This window comes from Mytilus edulis, chromosome 7, assembly GCF_963676685.1.
Source record: "Mytilus edulis chromosome 7, xbMytEdul2.2, whole genome shotgun sequence".
NCBI classification, from domain to species: Eukaryota; Metazoa; Mollusca; class Bivalvia; order Mytilida; family Mytilidae; genus Mytilus; species Mytilus edulis.
The window spans coordinates 16,102,209-16,127,414 of NC_092350.1; the positions used below are offsets into that span (position 1 = coordinate 16,102,209).

Genomic DNA, 25,206 nt, shown 5'->3' on the forward strand with positions numbered 1-25,206 from the left:
ATCTAAGGAAACAGAAGCAGATTTGTGCAGAAACATGTGTTGTGCGCCCGGAAATGACTTAATATTTTGTTTTCGACGCAGTCGATTTAGGTTTCGATTTGGTAACATTTATCTTAACGATGTTTATAAACTATAGCAACAGCTTTAGCGTTGTCACCGATCTGTCATATGATTGGACAACAAAGATGTCATTGTTGATGTTTTAACATACGTTTGCTTAATATTTAGCATGTTATAGTTTTGAACATACATTGTATATCTTTGTTAATATTCGAGATAAAATATATCTTATAACAATGGTATGAATTAAAAATGTGTTCGTGTTAAGAATTGAAACTAATTACCAGTGGGCAAATTAAGAATTCCAATTCAAGTTTAAACTCTTTTGCAACTTATTATAACCATTCAAGTATATCTTCCATTGATTTATCTTCTCGTACCCACTGCCGATTCTTATGCCAATGTTGTCTCGCTTGCTCTAACACTCATAAGGTTTAACCGGATTATTTCAATATACTTTATAACCTCCTGAAGATTACATTGTTAATTTTAAAAATAAAATTGGAATTCAATGAATTCTAGCAAATATAACTGTTATTGGAATTTGACGTAAAGCATGCACAGCAGAACGATAAGCAAATATTTCAATAAGTATTTTCTATAACTCCAGAGTTTATTTATATCCTATGTTAGACAACTGATAAAAACGCAAACTATAAAGAATCAAATAACACATCTACTATCTCAATATTTAATCTTTTATATATATCGAACCGATATTATGACTAAATAAGTACTAAAACTATACAATATCCTAATAATTCACACGTGTGATATTGTGCGTGTAAAAACATTATATTCACTGTTAATATATTTAGTAGAGGAATATCGAGCTATGAAATTCGTAATTCTAGTCAAGTATTCGTTTATTTCATCATTTTCCTATAGAACTTTAATGTTCAAATCGTGTTGGCTTTGTTTGTTGTTCTTTTTGCTTTAGCTTATGATTAGTTTCAGATACCGCTAACATAACTAGAAATGTTTTCCCTCTAAAAAATACAACAAACACATTAAAACGAAATGACCATATGTGGTTAAACCTTTTAAGTTGTGAAATGCTTTATACCTACGAGTTAACCGAGTTTGCCCCATCAAATCGTCTAAACCCTCACATCAGCGTATGAAATTTTGTACCTTATTATTGGCCTGCTTCTTTGATAAATTATTGAATTAACTTAACCAACATAAGCAGTTTTAATTCTAACAAAAATTGTTCATATTATTATAGATTAAAAACCAAGTACCATGAAGTATGCGAATCATTTTACTATCAAGATACGGAAAGGAACAAGTACACAAATTCTGAGAACAATACAAGTTTCGTTTCCGTAAATTAGAAGAATTATCTAGCACTCTGAGTTGAACTGTTTACTTTGTCACTAGGCAATAAGTTTCAATGACCTTTACCTCATTCATAAAGTTTACTTTAAGAACATATGTGGGCAGACCATTGACAAATAGATCTGATCTATAAGTATGTGATTTCAGTTGTTATGATCAAAGAAGTTGGATCGCATTTCGTACAGACTCACTGAAATTGTTTTCAATCGCTTTGTAGACGAAATGAGCGTCTGGCGTACAAAATCCTGGTATCTAATGAGTTTATTTACATTTCGAATTTTGTTCTCCTTCTTTCTTCAAATTGTTACACGTTTTATGACGGTTTCAAAGTTTAATAAAGAAACATCCTTGGTCTGAGATGAAAGGTAGAAAAGAAAATATATGGTGACCCGGACATCCATCCATCCATTTTATCTTTATCAAAGACATGTATATATATATATATATACCAAAAGCAAATACTTGATAGGTAACTGTTATTCTCTGGTTTATGACTGGTGACCTGAACGTTTTAATACTTCATATCTTTCAAGTGTCATATATCTACTTGCAGTCATTTACTAATTTAATGTGTTCGTCTTGTGTGACGATTTCTTTCGAAAGGAAACATTTTACGAATTGACGGCGAAGTGCAAGACAGCTTTGAAGACAACAGACAATTGTAGATACAGTCTCAATACAGAGATTGTTGCATTAAAATAAACGCATGACTGCAACTTAAATCGAATAGGTATTATACAAGATAAGTGCATATAAAAAGTGATAAGAATAATATTGTTCTCAAAAATAGGCCAAAAACACTCATTTTGATTAATCAAACCTATTTCTGCCCAAATATGTAGAAATTTTTCAAACATGAAATAGTAAGAAAACAATAAGACTTTCAAATGAATAACCTATTATATAACAAACAGCATAATTACATTAAGATTTCACGTAAGAACCTATCATAGGAAGAACATCTCAACAAATGATCACTCATAAACTACGTGATGACTGTATTAAAAAAAATACAGATTATTACTGAAGAATCAAAAGAGGGATTGTATCATAATTCTAAACAAATTGTCAATAATGCATGAACATTTTCAATTTTCCCATCGTTATTTTAGATAACTATTGTCTATGTTGGAAACAGTAATTAAAATCACTCAACATGAGTACATGTCATTACAATTGAGTATTGTCTAATGTCAGCAAGTGTGTACTTAGTATATGCATTAAATGGTATACTTATTACTCTTCAGGGATTATCACCTTTTATATTATAATGCAACAAAAGCATCTAGAAATGACACCTTTTGTTGCAATGAAAATTATATAGTTTTTATTCATGATATAACTGCGGGATTTATCCCTGATCATGTCTGAGTGTAGTGCTTTAGAAAAGGAAAACTGTCAGATATGTGTCAATTTGTGAAGCATCAACGCCTGAAAATGGCCATTAAATCATCCGCAAAACATTTAGTTAATCCATACAAATTAAATGACATTGTTCTTGGTTCTTCTTTCGAAATATAAAAGGATTATTAATTTCCAATAATTTACTTCTACAAATGTAATTCCTAAAGGACTGATTTTCTACTATGGACAAGTGGTAAATAACAAACAAAGGGTGATATAAATCAATGATTATAAACATAGTCGTAGTTGGCGACAGCGTTATGATCAAATGACGTCTCAAATATTAGTATAATTGATGTTGCTAATTGTAAGAGTAGATTTTTTGTTTACCACCAAGAAACGTATTTAAGGACAATTATTTAAACTATAATAATATGATTATGACAGTGCGTACTTATGAAAGAGGTAGTTTATAAATGTCCTACATAATTTTAAACCACTAAACAATTGACCGAATCAATCCGATTAAAGAACTATTTTATACTTTCACTTATTTTGATTTCTTAAATGTTCTGTGTGTATTTTGTTCATTCTCTTGAAAAAAACTTTTCATTTTTCTTGTAAACAAATAGATGTGGTAGTCACCATCTGTCGATTGAATCTGGAAGGTGGCAGAGTTTACCGAGAGTCTTTTGTGACTCAAAGACTCAAAAGATGTTGGTGACTAGTATCAACACATTATAAGTTGTCAAATATTTGAGTTAGAAAAAAGAAATCTTTGTCACCTACACCCTTATATTTATAAATTTTATCAACGGAATAACACATCGAATAATGTTTTAATAAAAACAAATACGGAATTATTTTCATTGTATGTTCACACATGCAAGTAATAATTGTACCTTATAGTTTAATTGTAGTTTTATGAGAGATAAGGTTATTTTTTCTTAGTTTTTCCCCAAATAATAAAGATAACAATAAAGATCAGAAGGAAATAATTAAAATAAAAATAAGATGATTGACAAAATATAAGAACTGCATTTATTCTGATCTATTTGTTAATTTAAAAGTTAAATCCGGGTTAAATTTACGTTATAACGGTATTTATGTTAGTTACCAAAATTCCCTTTCAACCAAACATTGTTTGACTTCTAACTAGAAAGTGTATGATGATGAGAAAACATTTGTTTTTTTCTATTTTCGAAACTTGCCTAATAAAACTAAATGCATTATTTGATTTGAATTATGTCTTTTGAAATCATTAATAAATAGTTAAATATGAACTAGGAAATTTGAATATCAGTGTATTTGCACACAATGTCTATCGTCTTTGATCAAAACTATTTGTAATTTAATAAGATGTTTACCAGTTTTACGAATCCAATTAAGTTTTCATTAATAAAGAGAATTTGAAAACAATTATGGTTTTCTAAGACCTGAGGTATAACGAGGCATAATTAGATACACTATTGATTTACGATTTCAATCTCTTGTTAATGAACAAACAGTTTGACTTTTTTGTTCTATTCCCATAGAGAAACAGCAGACAACTTATACCAGAGTTCGCATCCGTCTGGTTTAATTAACATATACCATTTCTAAGCATTTAAATAACAATTGCAGTACGCTGTCGCATAATGAAATATTTCATTCTGTCTGACAGTAGCTTAGTAAAAGTAAACTGATACAACAGTTAGGCATATGTGTTTCTATAAAGTTCATTATATAAAATTGATGCTTAACAATATGACTACTTTGAGCACATATATAAATTAATTAAAGTTCATATAAAACATTGATTATAGGAGAACATTGAGAAGTTAATACATTGACGTCTAAATTTCACCATTCTATCAAATATGTTTACCGACATTGGTGTGTCATTTAGAAAAAAATCGTCAAAATTGCATTGTACCAAATATATATATATATATGTTCGTAGCCTTATTTAGCCCACATTTTATAGTTTAAATCGAATCTTAAAAATTCATCTAACGATACACGTTTGTATAAGATTACATGATAATGTATTCATCAGTTTACGCCCTATATAGTATCTAAAATTAATAAAACCACAATTTTCCAAATTAAAGCAATTAAGTTTAATTCAAAATCGATTTTAATGATTTGCCATCTTTTAGTTACATGTAAGATCGTGCTTTGTCATAAATTTTATCTAAACTTTCTATAAAGGAGTTTTTTCACAAGGTACAGGTTATGCAAAATTTACAAGTTTTTAATATATAACACATGGGAAATCAATTATGTGTTGTAAATAAAAGAAATGAAACGATAGAATTCTAAGATAAAATATGAGACATGAAATGCTTTCGGAAAGGTAAAACAAATATTTCGGTCGGGGACTTTTTTCTTTTTTGGGAGGCAAAAGAAAATGTAAATTTACAACATATTCAATCAAAAAAGATAGATTATCTGAGTTATATAAATTGATCGTTAGAGTTTGAAAAAAATATCAAACAGAACATATTTTTCTTTTGTTAGAACAATCGTGATAGTAAGATAAAACACCTTATTTGTTTATAGTGGAGTCACAAATCGGGAAAAGTCGCTTAGTTAAGGAGTTTAATGGACCGAAATACCTCACGGCTGAAAATTCACATGAAGATAGAGTAAACATTATACTTTCATTTTAGCCCTGTCGTAGACTTTTCCCACGGTGCAGTGTTTTGTAAAATCGTGTAAAAGTGAGGTTTTCTGATTTTTTTCTTTTTCATTTTCAAACACGAGAACGCTTATAATAAATTCCCGAATGAAGATATCATAAACAAATTTGGTATCATATAATAACAGATGAACATATAAATTGAGTGAATTGGACGATTTTCAAGTGTATGTAACATTTTTGTCAATCTTACCGTCTATCAAAGTCTATAACATTTCTTATATATATCACCAATAGTAAATTTTCACAAAATAAAGTGGAACAACCAATACTTAAGAAGTTTTGATATATAAAAGTTTGATAGAACATAAAAATCAACTTTTACGAGCATTTTTATAAAACTCATCACATAGCAGTATTACTACTCAATTTTCACCTCAATGATTCATGTAACGTTTTTACCCCTATCATATGAAATGCAATGAATTTATGCATTTTCTTAAGTTTTATAAAAAAAAGAATGTACATTTGTGTCAATAGTTGTGTCGATGTGCTTGAATAAGTACAGATGCTAAGGTTTAATAACTTTTGAGGTGCTTTTATTCTTGTTTTTCGAAAATACTAATTTTAAACCACATTGGAACACATCCGAAAAATTCCGGAAATTATTGTCGGTGCTAATTCCATTCAATAGTGGGTCCCATTGGGGTCTAAGCGTGACGCGGGATTGCCGATTTTAAGTAAGCGTGAAACGTGAAAGTCAAATTATTGTGCCGTGAAAACGGGAAAGTCTAGCTGGACATGGGAATTTACAAAAAAAAGTTGCTTAGAATACGTATATAGTGTAATTAAGTGGGATACAGGAATCTGACAAAACAGTAAGCGGGATCCGGGATCAGAACCCCCAAATGACACCCCTTAATAAGAACTAGTAGAGTAGCTTAGATCATGTTATTAAGCCTTTACATGTCCTAGAAGAAAACATGATCATGCATTTGAATTAGTGAGAGAGAGAAAACATGCGTGTAACGATGAATCAACTTTCGTTAAAACACGCTTCATGGCATTACAATGACTGGTATACAATGTCTATTCTGGACACAAAAGTCATATAACAAGCTAAGCAATTAAAGTATGTTGAGTCATTTAAGCGTGCCAATATTGTTTTAAGTCAGTGACGCAAATTATCAGGCAGGCCATCTAGTCGTGAGTTTACTCGTAATAAATAACTTCAAGGACAAGCCGCTTCAACATTCAGCATGCATTGTTAACTATTTGATGAAATTAAAAATCATTTGCTTCTGATGTTTTAAATTAATCGGGACATGATGTTGCTTTTCAAATACTACAGTGCAGCATGTCTTCATTCATTAAGTCTACAGGATGATTTGTTAGCGAAAGAAGAAAAAAATATGTTCGTTGTCGTATAGTTTGTGCCATTTACATTTGTTTACAGATATTGCATTTTGTGAAAAAAAATTCTAAAAAGCTGTTTATGATCGTTCGAGATTTCAAATCATTTCTATCTTTACAATGAATTCCAACCTCTCTCAGACTGGTAAATATTTTGCCTTGTTAGTAGATGACAATTTTTTTCAAATGGATAATGATTACAATGCACTCTCATTTGATACTGAACGGAAATGTATACTTAGGCTGAGTGTGTGATATTCCTTTATGAAGAACCAGTACACCTCTAATTAAAATATGGTATTGGTATTGTCCAAAGTCTTTATGTAAAATGGTACAACAGTTATTGAGATTTGGCCAATAACTGCTTTAAAACCATAAAAAAATATTGTGGTATGATTACCATTTCGAAAAATCGCCACAAAAGACAAAAAATACACATACATTTACAGCTATAGATCACCGTACATCCATTAACAATAAGCAAAGCCCTTACCGCATAGTCGGCAATAAAAGACCCGAATTGACAAATAGTTCAAACGAGAATGTGGCGAGGTTCAACATGTCAGCGGGAGCCCACCCCTCCCCTTACATCGGACATTGGTGTATATAAAAGAAGATGTGGTATGATTGCCAATGGAATAACTCTTCCCAAGAGACCAAAATGACACAGATATTTACAACTATAGGTTACCGCACGACCTTCAACAATGAGCAAATCCCATACCACATAGTCAAAGAGACAATAAGGTTTATTTCAAATGGTGGTAGATCCAAATTGTTATTCAAATCATTGAATGCAGATCAATAAGGGATTGTATGAAACTTCTTTGTGCACCTGAAAATAAACATGCGTTGATAAGATTTGAAGGTACACTGTAACTATGCACTATCGCACTACAATGAATCGATTTGGAAGAACATGACAAAATATATATCGGGATATTTTCAAAATCTATAGACTGTGAAGCAATTTTGTGTAGGATTTGTAAGTGACTGAAGCGGCAGATATAAGAATTATTCTGCCGCCTCTTTTTGCCAATGAACAGATATTGAAAAGTTATTCCAGGGGTTGCATCATGTTAAAATCATGACAGTTATGTTTTTTTTCTAATAAGGTCCTATTCTTTGATGTCAAACAAGATGAATTGTGATTTTAGACTGGAGACGTTTCTTCAACTAAAGCCGCAAGACGGTTTTTACCTACTCACGACATACGTAACTTTTTAAAAGGATGTCTGGCACACCAACAGAAACTCGCGGCGCTCTTACAGGATGCGATACGTCTTCTACAATCGAAATTGACAAAAGAAGACAATAACAAGGGGTCGGAAAAAACATGCAGGTATCAAAATTTGTCATTCTAGCTGGTTCTTATATTGACACATATTTTGCAGTGAAAATCACTTCACCGCGGATCAAATGATCCCAGAAGCAATGGTCAATCAGTACATGGTGATCTGAATAAACTCATATTGTCGGCGCCATACAATGACATCTACTTTTTTTCTCTAGTATTCCGTTACCTTTTCAAATTGATGTGCATATTGATCTCTAGTGATAGTGTATTATAATTAAACATTGACAGCACCTTTTGAAGCGTAATATCCATGTGAATATTTATTTACATATATATCGGGCTTTCAAGTCTGCGATATATTCCATTTTTAATAGATATAAGAAGATATGGTATGAGTTCCAATAAGACATCAAGGTCATTTAACCATTAAAGGTCAAAGTTCGGTCTTCAAAACGTAGCCTTGGCTCGCACCGAACAGTAAGGGCTTCAAAAATGGACTATTGTTAAACCAATGCAATGGTATAATCTATATAAAAACGAGAAACATTTATGAACCTTGTCTGTTGTTGTTTTATATAAAATAAAAAAACGGGGGACATATCTTCTCAATGTGCAATTGGTCTAGTACCGATTTATTTATTAAAATAAAAACAAACTTCATGTACTATAGTTTCATGAACATGATGACTCATTTTTATAGTTCTTACATCCTTTTAAGTTTAAATAATCAGATACGAATTTCATCATTTTTTTTCCATAACACTATGGACAGAGTGTAAACTTTACAGTTTTTATTTCTCCTCCGTTCTTTATGGCATTTTAACAAAATTTTCCCAAAAATATCTTTATATGTGGCCATATATTATTGCATAGCTAAATCTTAATTATGAATATTTTTTGTCGATAATTTCCGTAAATAAAGATATTTGTTTCATTTTCGTACATGTTGCAAGCGATGGTACGTATCACTAATATCTGGTAGTCAGACATAAATATGACTAGGTGTATTTGTGGAGCATTCGTAGCGCATGCTTCCATCGAAAAAAATCTTAGTTAACATGAGACACTACCGAGAAATTGTCCAAAATGTCTAAAATTTGCAATTTTTTTAAATCCCCCCTTTTGACCTTTGAACGCAGTTTTCAAAAATCTGCACCACTTATGCACTATACGACATGCCTTAATCAAAGGATATTATATTTATCTACAAAATAAGACCAACATTAGCCATGAGGTATTTCGGTCCATTAAATTTTCAAATTTACCTTATTTGTCACCGTACTATTAGATGAATATTTGCATATTTCATTAAAGATCTTGGTCGATTGTTTTCTACTATTTGACAATCCAATTATTTGTTTTGTTCAAGTCCCATACCCCAAAAAAGACAATATATATTTCTAAATAGTAATAAGAATACCACATAAAATGAGAGCCATTCTATACAAAATTACAAGAGACTATTTAAATGCATTGATATATTTATACTTCATTAAGCATAAAATAAAGTTGTATTTACCATATATATCTTATTTGACACACACGCATAAAGAAATTTGATTCGAGAATAAAAAGTTTACTGTTTTATAACAATCAAGTGATGTGATATGATTGCCATTGTGGCCAATTCAATGGCTTCATTCATTCTGTAGAAAACAAATGCTCAAATTAAAACAGATTCGCAGTATTTAAAAAACAAAACCTCATTTTTTGAAGGATATTTGATCAGGATTTTTTTATACATTGTTGTTCCGACTCTTCTGTTCCTTCTGATATTTTTCCTTCGGACGTCCACAATCAGTGACCGCCAGCCCAGTAGTCATCACTTCTGTGTTGACATGAAATATCATTTAATATAAGGTTATAATTATAAATTAACTGTTTACAAAACTATGAATCAAAACTTTTAGGAATATTTTATCCTCAAAGCTCTTCAACTTCGTTCTTTATTTGACCATTTTAACATTTTTTTAATCAAGAATCACTGGTGATTGTTTTGTAGACGAAATGATAGTCTGGTGCAAATACACAATTTTAATCCTGGTATCTATGATCAGTTTATGAACCCACTGCTAGTAAATGAAAAAGACATTTTAAAATTAATTGTGGGCGAAGATTATGAATCCTTTTGATTTAAGGACATCTACATATACTACATACAATGTATATAATGGAAGCCAGAAAGGGATGCGTTACATTGAATCGCCGGTTCCATATTCCTATATATCAAGAAAAATGAAACATGCTTATGTCCTAAGTCAGGAATCTGATGTACAGTAGTTGTCGTTTGTTTATGTAATATATACGTGTTTCTCGTTTCTCGTTTTGTTTATATAGATTAGACCGTTGGTTTTCCCGTTTGAATGGTTTTACACTAGTAATTCCGGGGCCCTTTATAGCTTGTTGTTCGGTGTGAGCCAAGGCTCCGTGTTGAAGGCTGTACTTTAACCTATAATGGTTTACTTTTTAAATTGTTATTTGTATGGAGAGTTGTCTCATTGGCACTCACACCACATCTTCCTATATCTATTATATAAAAATCTTAATTCAAGGATTATTTGAGTTTCTTTTAAAAGTACATTTGACATATTACAGTTGTGATGCATTCGTTTGATGTGTTTTGGCTTTTGATTTTGCAACTTGATTCGGGACTTGTTTTGGGGATTTTTTTCAGAGTTCAGTTTTTTTGTGATTTTACTAATTTTGTATATCAAAATGAATACATCACATTCTTCTTAAGATATATACATATATATCTACATGATATCAAACCAAAAATATAACAGTTATCTCTTGTCATTCCATTGGTTTGGTCTTGTGTATTTAGGGAATTTTCATTTTTGAATATACTTTTAGTAAGTTTTGCTCTTTAAATTCGTACTTAATTTGACCTTCATTTTACTTTGTTTGATTCGATCGCCACTGATGAGTTTTTTTGTAGACGAAACGCGCGTATCAATCCTGGTATCTATGAGGAGTCTATTACCATATTTGTTTTTTAACAATTATCAGGTACAAATTCCCCATCAACTATAATATTTTCAACAAAAAACATATATTAGTTCCACAGTTAGTCCGTTCTGAATATCTTTAGTGTGTGTTATGTATTTTTTCATTCAATTTTAGTATATTTGCCTGTATTTGGACACTTTGATAAGGCACTTGAACTTATTTCTTTGTTACTTTAATACCTGTTATATATTAATGCTACTGCTTGCAATGCGTAGACTTATTTTTACCGAGGCGGTTTTTATTCACTAGTTGTTGTTATATGGGTTTACATAGACAGATTAACCTTATTTATTCTTTTTTTATCTTTTTATAGCGTTTATTTCTTTACCAAAACGGACGACACCCTAAATTAAAGCATTGTTTATAATCATTGGTTTTAAAGTGGCACTAGTTGTCAAATTCATGGTCTCCGATGTGAAATCCGTGTGTATTTTAGTACAGATGGCATATAATTAACCATCGAAATGCCCTCCGAATACTACCGACGGTCACACAACATATAAGCATAAACATAGATATATATAGATTGCGATCTCATGCATTTGTATTGTTATAGGTCCGTTTTATTTCATTTTATAGGTTAAAAATTGGGTCGATTAACGCGAGGACGTTGAGAAACCATAATTAACACGTTACCTCAATGAGAATGATTTTTTGTTGGTCAAATCAGTCCACGAAGTGATTCACCTTTATTTGACTATCAACATTAATATAATGTATGCATGCATGCATAACCAATCTCTATCTTATGGGTTGAATGGAGGGTCACATGAATACGAATTTAAAGGGTCAAATTATTCATCAGCAATAGTTTTTTGCTTGGCTTGACATATTCCAAAAACTAATTTTTATTTCATTATTTCACCTTTATCAATGATTGAACGAATCAAACGAAATCCTATTCTATTTTTTTTTTTCATTTCTTGTAGATAGTGCCAATTAATATAAAAAATGGTTGATATTTATTTAACTACCTGTGTCAATCTAGAAACATACTTTTCGACGTGATTGTAGAAAACTGTAAAGTAAATGCCATTATTATTCCGAAACGTCCATAGGTGTACTATTTACTAACATTTTGAAAGGAAGCTTTGATGTCAAATTTAACAAAATCGCTATCTCTTGACGGTACACTCTCGCGTATATATGCACTATACCATAAATTGTCTTTTCTATTTAACAGGAGATGTATTTTGCTAAAACAGGGTGGGATTCTGTTTTGACATATCATTTTACGTGATAAAATCCCAATAAAATTTCATTGTGAAGAAATTGATTTAAAGTTAATTGAATTCCATTTACAGAGTGATCTGGCGTAAGTTAATGTAAATATGATCGTCTTTTTGTCCTGACATTTCTGCCAAATTGACACGCATAGTGAATTCTGATATCTCATTGACTTTGTGTCCGATTTCAAAACAGAAATAAAATTAATTAATTGATAAAATTCAAATAAAACACATTCAAGAATATAGACGATACACTTGAAGTGACAAGCCACACTGGATAGAAAAAAATTAATTGCTGTTTAGAAAACAGATAAGAATTACATAACTAAAATATGTGTTTCATTCTGATAATTGTGCGGCAACGAATCAAATTAAACAATATACATTACAAAACAGAGCATTGGGGTTTTACGGATTTTTCCTGTGAGAGAAAAATGAAAATAATCCACACTTTTTGGGTTGAGAATATTTTTGAATGGAAGTGTCAGTAAACAGTTATCAAACACGTGTGAAGACACGACTGTTGTTGACTCTTTTTAAAGAGAGAACGATGTATATCCAGAACATATAAGATGCACATTCGGTCTATCATTCAAATCATACCTGTTAAATAAATTGCTAACTATAGTTGTTATCGTCATGAATAGTTACTACTGGACGATAAGTAAATAAAAATCTATCAATATAAATAAAGAAGTTTTTCTTTCAATTATCATTTATGTGAATGTTGTTGCTGCAAGTTTTTTCATTTTTTTGTAGTTTATTTGCAAGTTTTACATTTCCTAGTTTCTCTGGTCTATACAAGCCAGAGATTTTATACTGCAACTAGTTATGTTTATTTCCTAAATATAGTAACACAGCTATATATTGTGCAATGTCAATTTCATCATGGAACACTTTCTCCACAATCAGGGGTTCATTAACTTATGAAAATAAGTTTGTCATTTGTGTTACAATTTAAAAAGCTATCAATGTATTAATTGAAGCTGCAGTATAAAAACAGTATAAGGTCAATGTCATAAAAATATAAGCTTTTTTGTATGAGCCCTTCCCCAGTTTTGCGCAGAGTACAAAAGAGTATATTGTTTTTATATTGTAACTTTAATTGATACATTGATAGCTTTTTAAATCTACTAAATTATAATAATGGTACCTTTCATAACTATTTCCACCACTGGATCGATGCCACTGCTGGTGGACGTTTCGTCACCGAGGGTATCACAAGCGCAGTAGCCAACACTTCGGTGTTGACATGAATATCAATAATGTGGTCATTTTTATAAATTTCCTGTTTACAAAAATTTGAATTTTTCGAAAAACTAAAGATTTTCTTATCCCAGGCAAAGATAACCGTAGACGTATTTGGCACAACGTTTTGGAATTTTGAATCCTCAATGCTCTTCAACTTTGTACTTGTTTGGCTTTATAAATATTTTGATATGAACGTCACTGATGAGTCTTATGTAGACGAAACGCGCGTCTGGCGTACTAAATTATAATCCTGATACCTTTGATAACTATTGTATATAGTTATGTCCTTTGTCATAATTTGTTAGAGTTGACAGATTGCTCTCAGCAAAACATTATATCTTTTGAGCCTCAAGATCCACGTGGTTGTACAACTAATAAGTGCACACCACTTTTTTTCTAGGGAATGGTGAAAATAACTCTTCTGAGTGTTATAACATTGTATCTTCATCTAACAGACGCATTAGATTGTGAGTATAACTTTATCTATTTATATATTTAATTGAAATTTAGTTAATTAAAAAAGTATAATTATACGTAGCATTATTTGTATTGTTTTTGTTTATGTTTTTATTTTTTTTTTATATCTGAATATAACAACAGAACTGATATAAATTAGTATTTCCTGGTCATTTTTAATAGTGTTTGCCACATAAATGATACATATTTATCATATCTGTAGTTTACAACCGTCTATGTTGAACTAAAGTAAAATAATTTAATTTCAAAATCGTTTTTCTAAGAAATCTTCATAAAATAAAGACAAAACTTGAAAGTGCATTAACATAACATTTAAGTAATAAACGTTTTATTATGTATATATAACTACGCAAATGCAATACTAGAATGAAGTATTCTAGGTAATTCTGAAATTTAATTTGTAAAATTGGCAAGGAATACGACCCAATATACCATGTGAGCAAAAACTATTTAAAATCCAGACACTATAGTTTCCCTCAGTTTTGGCTTGTGACCGAATTTGTTTCAGCAAAATAGACTTATGACTTTTGAGTAGCCGTATACTAATGTTGCGCTTTAACTAGTATATCAATATAACTTTTATTTTGGTTTCACATATGATATGGGGTCTTATCCCTTGTCAGTACCCTATATATAATCAACATTTTAGATACACGCCGCTTGTGTCGATACTATTAACATTATACAGCTGAAGCATAGTCCATGTCAGTACCCTTTATTTTATTAACATTTTAGATACACGCAACTTGCGTCGATACTATTAACCTTATACAACTGTAGCATAGTCCATGTCAGTACCCTTTATTTTATTAACATTTTAGATACACGCCACTTGTGTCGATACTATTAACATTATACAGCTGTAGCATAGTCCATGTCAGTACCCTTTATTTTATTAACATTTTAGATACACGCCACTTGCGTCGATACTATTAACCTTATACAACTGTAACATAGTCCATGTCAGTACCCTTTATTTTATTAACATTTTAGATACACGCCACTTGCGTATATACTATTACCATTATACAACTGTATCATGTTGCCCTATATCTTATTAACATTTTAGATACATGCCACTTGTGTCGATACTATTAACCTTATACAGCTGTAGCATAGTCCATGTCAGTACCCTTTATTTTATTAACATTTTAAATACACGCCACTTGCGTCGATACTATTAACCTTATACAACTGTAGCATAGTCCATGTCAGTACCCTTTATTTTATTAACATTTTAGATACACGCCACTTGCGTATATACTATTACCATTATACAACTGTATCATGTTGCCCTATATCTTATTACCATTTTAGATACACGCCACTTGTGTCGATACTATTAATAATATTATACAGCTGTATCAAGTCCCTTGTCAGTACCCTTTATTTTTTATATCAACATTTTAGATACACGCCACTTGTTTCGATACTATTAACATTATACAGCTGTAGCATATTCCCTGTCAGTACCCTTTATTTTATTAACATTTTGGATACACGCCATCTGTGTTGATACCATTACGATAATACAACTGTATCACGTCGCTTGTCAGTATCCTTTATTTTATTAACATTTTAGATACACGCCATCTTTGTCGATATCATTACCATTATACAGCTGTATCATGGGCATCAGCTCGAGAAATATGTGAAATGACCAACAGAACTTTACTTATCATTAATAGTTCAACCGAAATGATGAACATATCGGATACATTTATGCCGGAGGTTGAAAAAGTTAGACCTGACGATAATCCAATCAGGTATTTAGTTCAGATATATAAAAACTGTTAACCTTAGGGAAATAATCTATATAAAAAAGACTAAAATAGTGAACAAAATTTAGAATCCCAGCGAATTTACATATTAAACGGATAATTGTTTAATGTTTTTTTATTTCTCTTGTTTTGTGTATTCTTTTTTTTACAATGATAAATGTCACAGTATCCAAATTTGGACGCATTACGTTTGCGCGCATTTGGGGATTACAGAATCATGGACCGTTTGCAGGTTGGTTCAAATCCATTTTTCTGTGATTCAATATGAATTCAACATAAAATCGGTGTAAGATATATACAAAAAAAGAATACGTCTACAAAATAAACATAAAATGGATTTATTTTTCTGGATAGGCTATAAAATTTAATATGGTGGTTTTTATTCATATCAACTTTCTTCTTCATTTTTATCAGTCAAACATTATGGATTGGACTTCATCAAGAAATAAATCCAGTTCGTTTGCTTTGGGATACATGTGATGAGTATACTATAAATAATGACCAATGGTCAGCGTCAACTGGAAACTCAGAAGGTTGTGTGGTATTTAACCATACAGACCAAATGTTCTCTATACAGGCATGTACCACTACACAACCTTTCATATGTGAAGATACATTTAAAGGTAAGGATATATTGAAATTGCTCAAGGATGCATACACGTTAAAAGAATCTGAACACGTCTGAGCCAGTGACAACTCTACAACAGATTTATCAATCGGATCACCAGCAGTGATGGTGATACATGGCTGTGTACAGTATGTATATACAACTCGTCTAAACATCAACCCAACAATGTTAGATCTGTAAATTTGCTTTCGCAAATTTTTTGTGTTCTTCCATCACCGGGATTCAAACAAATGCTACTGAGATATCGTGACACAAAATCGCCTGCACTGTAGCCGTCCAACTGATGATACTGATCAGTATTGTTAAAACTTTTGACACTGAAGAAGGCCATTGGTTGAGCCGAAATATTTGTCAACACGATTTAATAACAACATTTTTGTATAATAATAACATCTTTTACCAGTACCGTTGTGCTAATTTTTAGACTGATATATTTTTTTCCTTATCTGCATAGTATCGTCTATTCTAGACGATCCGGTACACGTAGGACTCGGATTTCCGATGGGGACGCTAAAGTGCGATGGTCACGCTGAGGTGCGATGATCTAAGCCGAAGTGCAATAGCCCGTTCGCTGATGTGCGCTTGCCGGGTCTATCAAACGCATGATGGCGAGTTTAAAAATATACAGATTATTTTGAGAAGTACATATAGATGTAGAATATACAATTGTTAATTACTGTATATAATTCTGCATTCATTATTTGCTAGGTCTCTCCTTAATTACAATTGCATACTAAATGAGAGTTCGTCCACTTTGATTTTCTACATGACTTTTTTGTTGACATTATTATTCAAAATTAACATTTTATCTTTACTATGTCTCCTACTCCGTATGTATTAAAAGAATGTCATACTCTACCGTATACGTAAAAAGGAAACTTGTGTAGGTTAAAAAGAAAATCGCTACAGTAGATTAACTTTCCACCATTTCTTCCCGTTTGCTGTTGTTATTATTTTTTTAAGCCCCTGTGAATTATCATTACTGTTATACACCCCTGTGAATTATCATTACTGTTATACACACCCCTGTGAATTATCATTACTGTCATACACCCCTGTGAATTATCATTACTGTTATACACCCCTTTAGTATGAACACATTAAGATAAACAACAAATTAAATGCAGTCAGTATGACGTGTGTGTATTTTAACTTCACAATGCAGAGTAGTAATAAAAAAATAACGAATTAAAAATTATGTGCACCGCAGTGTGTTTAATTCTACACACGATTTATTAATGGTAATATTTGCAGTCTATGTTCTCGCGAGTACATAATTGGCATTTTGAGTGTTTATTTTATTTTTTACAAAAAAAAGTTCGTCAACAGAAAATATTACTACATCGCAGATCCAGCAAAACAAAAAAGAGAATGTAAATAGGCTATGACTACGAAACAAAAATATTTCATTTTAACCATGTGTTATTTGATACGCATAACATTTTAGAACTGGCTCTATTTTCCAGTTCTTGTTGATTGCTTCGACGTGTTTAAAGCTACATCAGTAGACGTACCCCCGGGTTTAGGGTCAGATGGTTCAAGCGATGGAGTAGGACTACCCAATCCGTATGAACAATGTGCAGATTTGTGTTTTGCTTCTTCCCACGGATGTGCAGCATTTCAACTAGATCCCAGTACTGAGACAAAATGTTATAGATACTATTTCATTGAGCCTACTGATTTACAATATGGGAGAACAACTAACGATATATACATATACAGTATGTTACAAATTTCATAATTTTGTGATCTAGATACAGCTTTAAAATTCTTTCTTCTGTCTTGCTACACACATATTGAAAATATGTATAATTTGCATTCCTTCACTATGAGAACAACAAAAAGATATATTGAAGAACACAACCAGTCTACAGCAAATAAGTATATTTATATAAAAAAAAACATCACGTTATAAATAAATTTGGTGTATTTACTGTCTTCTAATTGGTTTAAAGTATTACTTTTATCTTCATTATTGTCAATTTGTATTGTGACATGTCCACTTTTACCGGAATTACTTTTTTATCTATTCATACGCCAACATGCGTGTACGTGTTTATACGCCATAACTATGGTGGTGCTCCTATTTAAAGGAGGCTCATACGGAGACAAGAAGAAGTTATTGTAATGTTAATATAAATAATATAAAAAGTTCTTTGAGCCTTATTTTTTATAGAAATTTATTTATGATGAATGGCAATAATTCATTTTGAATTTATTGAATCATAAAATCATTTTTTGATTCTTCACATTTTACATAATCCGCTTTGCCGACTATTCAATGTGAAGAGTAAAAAAATAATTTTATGGTTCAATAAATTCAAAATAAATAAAAGATATTCATTTGATAAATTCCATTTGTCTGAAACCGCAATATATGAAACTAAGGGATATATAAATACGTAGAAATGTTATACGCTATATCACAAAATAGCACATAAAATGCATAGCAAAATGTTTATATGGTCAACTTTGTTTTACTGAGTATGTAAACATCCTTGTACATTCCTATTTTATCAATTGGGAATATAAGAAAATTATAAAAACAAAATCAAGTCTTTATCGAAGCTATGATTACTGAGGTAATATTGTCCTCGGGTAATAACAGTCTACCAGAAGTGGTGATGACAAAGCGTACGTAAATTAAAATAACACTTTATAAATTGTGTACTTAGTATAAATAATTAGATAGATATATCACAGAATACAGGTGCTCGGTTATCACCATTCAACTCGTAAAATTTACAGTTAGCGGAACATGGTAACTTTTGATATTTTAATCGAGAATGTGTCTTCTCCAAGCAAAATAAAATTCTAAGTTAAGCATACGTAAATAAGTAAAATCATAGTAAAACTTGTTTTTGCCTCATTATATGTTTTAATCATGTACCACTGAGTGATGTTACATAGCAGAAAAAAATACATTGTAATAGCTTCTTTACATGGCTTATAATCATGCTCTGATGCTACATTTAGAAGAGTGGTTGTGTCACTCTCTCTGCACGATGTGCCCTTGTGTGAGGCAGTGTTTTGTTCCTACCTAATTAACCCTAATATTCCTGTGGCATTTCAAATTTCAACGACCTTAATCCCGGACGACCTATATTTCAGGAACTGCATAATGTATCTCTTATTCATTTACTCGATCTTAACATGCATGAAATATAAGACATTTGAAGTTCAGCAACCAATAATAACAAATCAAAATATTCATAAATGTTTCATGGTTTATTTCAGATATATTCAAATTAAATGGCACCACTTCATCCACCACACCGTTAATTTCAAACTATTATTGCCCGATTTCTTCGTCATCTGTTAGTCCAACGTTATCGTCATCATACAGCAGCGATATAACAACATCAACATTAGGTGAAACTACACATATTGCAGTCTACAGTTCGGATTCGACAATGATATCAACAGAATTACTCAACAGTCAATGTATGCGTGCCTGAGTATAAGTATTATATATATTTTTGAAATAGAAATTGAAATGACTACACGTTTTCCCCTTTTACGTAAATGAAGATTCTAAAAAGGGCTGCAATGCATTTGAAATAAAGGAAACAATGTGCAGATCTGTATGTGTTTTAAACAAAACCTTAACACTAAAATTGTTTGTATGTATAGTTTTTTGTTTTTGACAAACGAGAAATAAGTGTTTTCAAATTTGTTTGTGCATTTCGACAATAAATGTTTTTTTCTGTGATTCTCATGCCCACAATATATGCAAATCCAAAAAGTGTTATAACATGAAGAGCTTGTACACCAAAGCGTATAACCGAAGCATAGCAAGAAATCAGAGCTTTGTATGGTAATAAATATGGTAATGGCTAATTTCATTTACACTAAATCTGAAGGTATTTTTGTCATGCAGAAGTTAAAAAGAATCAATCTATTATTAACAATAACTGTACGAAATTGAATATATTATTAACAACTGTAACTCAAAATAATTTGAATATTGATTCAATCTAATTAATACGAGTATGAAGTATAACGAAATCCATGTTCTATATTTTGATTAGATAGAACATTTTTATTCGTGTATATATTTCCCTGTATATTATCGGTGTTTTGGGTTTTGTTTAAACTGTATTGGGGTCACACAGTGAAAGTTAGGATTTTTTATTATTAAACCATAACAATAGAAAATGATGTTCTTTACTCAATTATCAGGTGGGAAATGTTACAACGTCGTTAACATTGATGTAATTTCAAAACCCTTCAAATATATGTATCAGAATTACATTTTCCTGACATTGCCATATGATATATTGAAATATTATAGAGATCCTCTTAATACGTTGCTTGGGCCGGTTTTGTTCACTTATGAAAATAATTATCTAAATCAATGTAGATGCAATCTAACCTTATATGTCTGCTCCACTAATCAAATTTTTTTTTTCATAAGTGAGCTGACAGGAAATTTCAAAACATATTTTTATTTCAGCAACCACATCAAGCAGGGGAGTAATGACGTCATCCAATGTTGTGAGTGGGACATCTTCGTCTACATGCTACTGTCCATGTTCTGCTACAGTTGCAAGTAGTTCTATAACAACAGAAGAATTACAAGCAAAAATAGATAAAATACAGACAGAGCTAACAGTTGACAAAAAAGAGACGTCATCGTATAAAAGAAAATTAACGAGCGCCCCAGATAACCGTGTTTCTGCTCAAAGCATTGGATATGTTGGCGTAGTGATATTAACGATTGTGATAGGACTACTTATTGTAATTGACATTCCTACGCTTGTTAAGGACACAAGAAACTTTTTTAAAAGGTGTTGTTCTTTTTGCAAAGGCAAATAGCCATAAACGATTCATTTGGTAACAAATATTGTTTTTCTACGACCAGTTTTTGCCAGTTTAATGTAAAGACACCTTATTATGACCAACAAATGTTCAAAATTCGGGAGGGTGTCGGTTCTATCCTCTGCCGGGTTAAACCAAGAAGTGAAACTTGGTTTTTGCTATATTTGCATTAAACACGCTGCATTAAAAACAACTGGTCGACTCGTAGTCAGATCACTGTTTACGGAAAGAGTGATATGTCTTCCTGTGAACTGTGACCTTCACAACTAACATGTTAAACATTTGGTTCAAAATGTCTGTCTAATACATAACAGGGTTTATATTCATATACGGTTAATATGGTGTGTTATGATTGGTGTATAATATTTGCCATCGTCATCATCGTCAATGGTTAGGATTGGAGTCAATACGAGGACCGTTAATTGGTAGTTAGAATGAAATTCAAAACAGTGTGGCTGTGGCCATTGATTGACACATTAAATGCATCCATTGACTGGGACAATTTGGGTGAACGTTTGTATGTAACGACCACTGTTTACTATGTACTTTTTAAAGACACTTAAACTATGGGGTCACCAAAGGTTCTCGACACCTTAATAAAGTAATTCGAAAAATTAATCAGAAATAACACGATGTTTTGATTTATATCAATTATATAAATCAAAACATAAAGGTTATTCCTGATTAATTTTTCGAATTATTTTTTAATTAAAGGCGTTAAGAAACCTTTGGTGACCCCACAGTTTAAATGTCTATCGTAGGTACGTCGTGAACAGTGGTCGCTACAGACAAACGTTCACGTAAATTGTCCCAGTCAATGGATGAATTTAATGTGTCAATCAATGGCCACAGCCACACTGTTTTGAATTTCATTCTACGTAGTATTTTAGAATTACTCAAAATAAACTCAAAACATACATAAAGTATTTGAAATAAAAAGGAGACTTCAGAAAGATAAAAATCAAAATCAAATAGAACATTTCTATCTTCATTCTCTATTTAAATGTATGTACCGTTTATATAAAAAAAAACATGCAATTTTATCTTTCATTACATTTACGCATGGCATCTAGAAATTATAAGATTATGTATATCCTGAACAGTTCATCCGTGATATATACACCATGTGACTTATTGTTATACCCTGTATTTAAAAAAATGTATATGAGATGTAATGATTATGTAACAAATATTCATCACAAGTTTCTCTCCAATTTCATGTCAAATAAACATCAAAATGCTCTATATTTTATTGATACTTTATTGATATTTTTTTTTCATATCGTCATATAAAGTTAAGCTTATTTGAGTGTCCTGTGTCTATAAAACAAATTATGTAACATTTTTGGGATATGATCATTTTTGTAGTAGACTAAACCATACGTTGAAATAGCCTACAGAGAAGTTGTGCGAAGAAAAATATGTGACCTTAACTGGACACATAGTTTCAATTCCAAAGTAAGAAGCGTAGTTGCTCTCTCTTGTGCTTGTATTTATGCTATGTTACTTGGTTTAATCCACCATGTTTTACTTTAGATAATGGCTGTACCAAGTCAGAAATATGACAGTTGTTGTCCATTCGTTTGATGTGTTTGAGCTTTTGGTTTTGCCGTTTGGAATTTTCCTCGTATATTAGTATTTTTATGATTTAACTTTTTTTGTATCACAAAGAACACATCGCATTACATAAAGAGCTTTTTTTGTCAGTTGCGCTCTTTTATTGGTCCAAACTGCAACAAAAATACCTGTCCTCTTAGCTAAATATATATCTATCAAAGAAGTTAAAATTATCAGAAAGTTCAGCAGAAAAAAAAATAATGTGAGTGATTGGTCGATTATAAAAGACCCTAAAGCGAATAATTTGAAACAATTCTATTAGAAAAACTAACGACCGAATTTATAACATAAAATTTACGAAAAAAAAATATTACAGACATGAACAAACGACAAACACTGATAACTTGTGAAAGGATCATGAAGAATGTGGCGGGTTTAAACATGTTTGTGATCGTTCAACCTAACCTATTACAATGGTGTAACAGTACAACATAAGAAAAACTAGAAACACCAGTTAAAAAAGATTTAACTCTTCAGATTAATACAAATATTAATGCATCTGACAAAAACAAAGAGTTGACGTGGACGGGTACTGAAACATTCACACAAACAAAAAACACAAATTACACATCTGAGAGTACTCGCAGTTACAGACAACTGGTTCTAAACCGATAACAACATAACATAAATCAGAAATAAGACTAAAATACAATCAGTACACGTCAAACATCCAATAGAGTTAGTTTCAAAACGGCATTAACAGTCGGAGAAAAACATTAAAGCTCGTATTATAGGTGTAAGAAGATGAGTATAAGTGCCAATGAGACAACTCTACATCCAAGTCACAATTTATAAAACTAATTCATTATAGGTCAAAGAACGGTCTTCAACACGGAGTTTTGGCTTACACCGTACAGCAAGCTATGAAGGGCCCCAAAAATGACAAGTGTAAAAGCATTCAAACGAGAAAACCAATGGTTTACTTTTATAAATTGTGTTATATATGGAGAGTTGTGTCATTTGCACTCATGTCACATCATTTCATATCTATTTAACCCATAGAGTTTGTGTTACTCGTTTTTGTTTATTTAGACTTTTACAATTGATTATGTCTTAGTTTGTTTGCAATGATGGAAGTCCCTGTCCGACGTCATGAGCCTGTAATTCAGTGCTTGGTTGTTGTTCGTTGTTGTATATCATATTTATTTTTCGCTTATTGTTTTCTATTTACATCAATCAAGCCGATAGTTTTTTCGTAAGATTTGTTTCACATTTGTCGATTTTGTAGCTTGCGATCCGCTATGAGGTTTACTTGTATGCATAGTTGACGACCGAACGATGACCTGTAGTTGGTATTTGATAGTTGTCTCATTGGCAATCATACCACATCTTCTTAAATGTACATACTCTTACATACTTTTTCCTTTCTATAAATTGCACCACTCCAATATTTACTTACTTTATCATTTGATAACATATATAACGGTTGTGAATGAATACTGCTTTTATTGTGTAAACACCATCGATGCTTTTGAGTTGGTTTTATGATATCATTAAACATTCTTAACAATTCGGATAAACGTGCATAATATGTTGTTATGTAACAAGTTAAACCGTATGTTCCCATGGTTATATTTCTTATTTGGATTTTCACTTCATTTAATCTTCAACTTGAAGTTATATACCCGGGAGATTACAGAAGTCAGAAGTTTTGACATTGATAAAACAGAAACACAGAAACACAGAAACAAATCAGATAAAGAAATTGTTCATTAACTATTTATGCCCCATTTATGGGCATTATGTTTCCTGGTCTGTGCGTTCGTTTGTTCGTCTGTCCCGCTTCAGGTTAAAGTTTTTGGTAGAGGTAGTTTTTGATGAAGTTGGAGTCCAATAAACTTGAAACTTAGTAAACATGTTCCGTATGATATGAACTTTCTAATTTTAATGCCTAATTAGAGATTTTATCCCATTTTCACGGTCCACTGAACATAGAAAATGATAGTGCGGATGGGGCATCCGTGTACTTGGGACACATTCTTGTTTTAAACATACTTACGGACGTGTTTTATGAACAATTGCGTTAAGGTAAAATAATGTAAATATAATGAAAATAATTTAATGGACAAAAGGAAAAGTATAGATAAACAACTTTTAGGCGAGCGCCAAAACAAGGATTCGGAGGTTTTTAATGCACCTACCTAACACACGGCTATATGATATATCATTTGAAAGGTCTTTTATAGTACTATCAGAATTGCCTGGTCGTCAAATTGGTAAATGGTCCAAATTTTCTAAAACGGCAAAAAAGGGGGGGAAAATATAAGTCATAATTTGACGATATTGTTCGAAAAGTGCAGTTTTAAAACAAA

General features: G+C 31.4%; 1 protein-coding gene across 3 annotated transcripts in view; it reads left to right on the top strand.

Moving 5' to 3' along the window:
- Window positions 1–22,520, top strand: part of LOC139480850 (uncharacterized) — a 40,332-nt gene extending 17,812 nt beyond the window's left edge. For all 3 annotated transcript variants that reach the window (XM_071263754.1, XM_071263753.1, XM_071263752.1), the window contains exons 2-7: window positions 13,971–14,037; window positions 15,630–15,813; window positions 16,243–16,451; window positions 17,923–18,177; window positions 19,694–19,900; window positions 20,913–22,520. In XM_071263754.1, the coding sequence (XP_071119855.1) occupies window positions 13,974–14,037; window positions 15,630–15,813; window positions 16,243–16,451; window positions 17,923–18,177; window positions 19,694–19,900; window positions 20,913–21,274 (1,281 nt within the window). In that variant the 5' untranslated portion in view covers window positions 13,971–13,973 and the 3' untranslated portion in view covers window positions 21,275–22,520. The remainder of the gene's footprint in view (window positions 1–13,970; window positions 14,038–15,629; window positions 15,814–16,242; window positions 16,452–17,922; window positions 18,178–19,693; window positions 19,901–20,912) is intronic.
- Window positions 22,521–25,206: the final 2,686 nt, after the last annotated feature.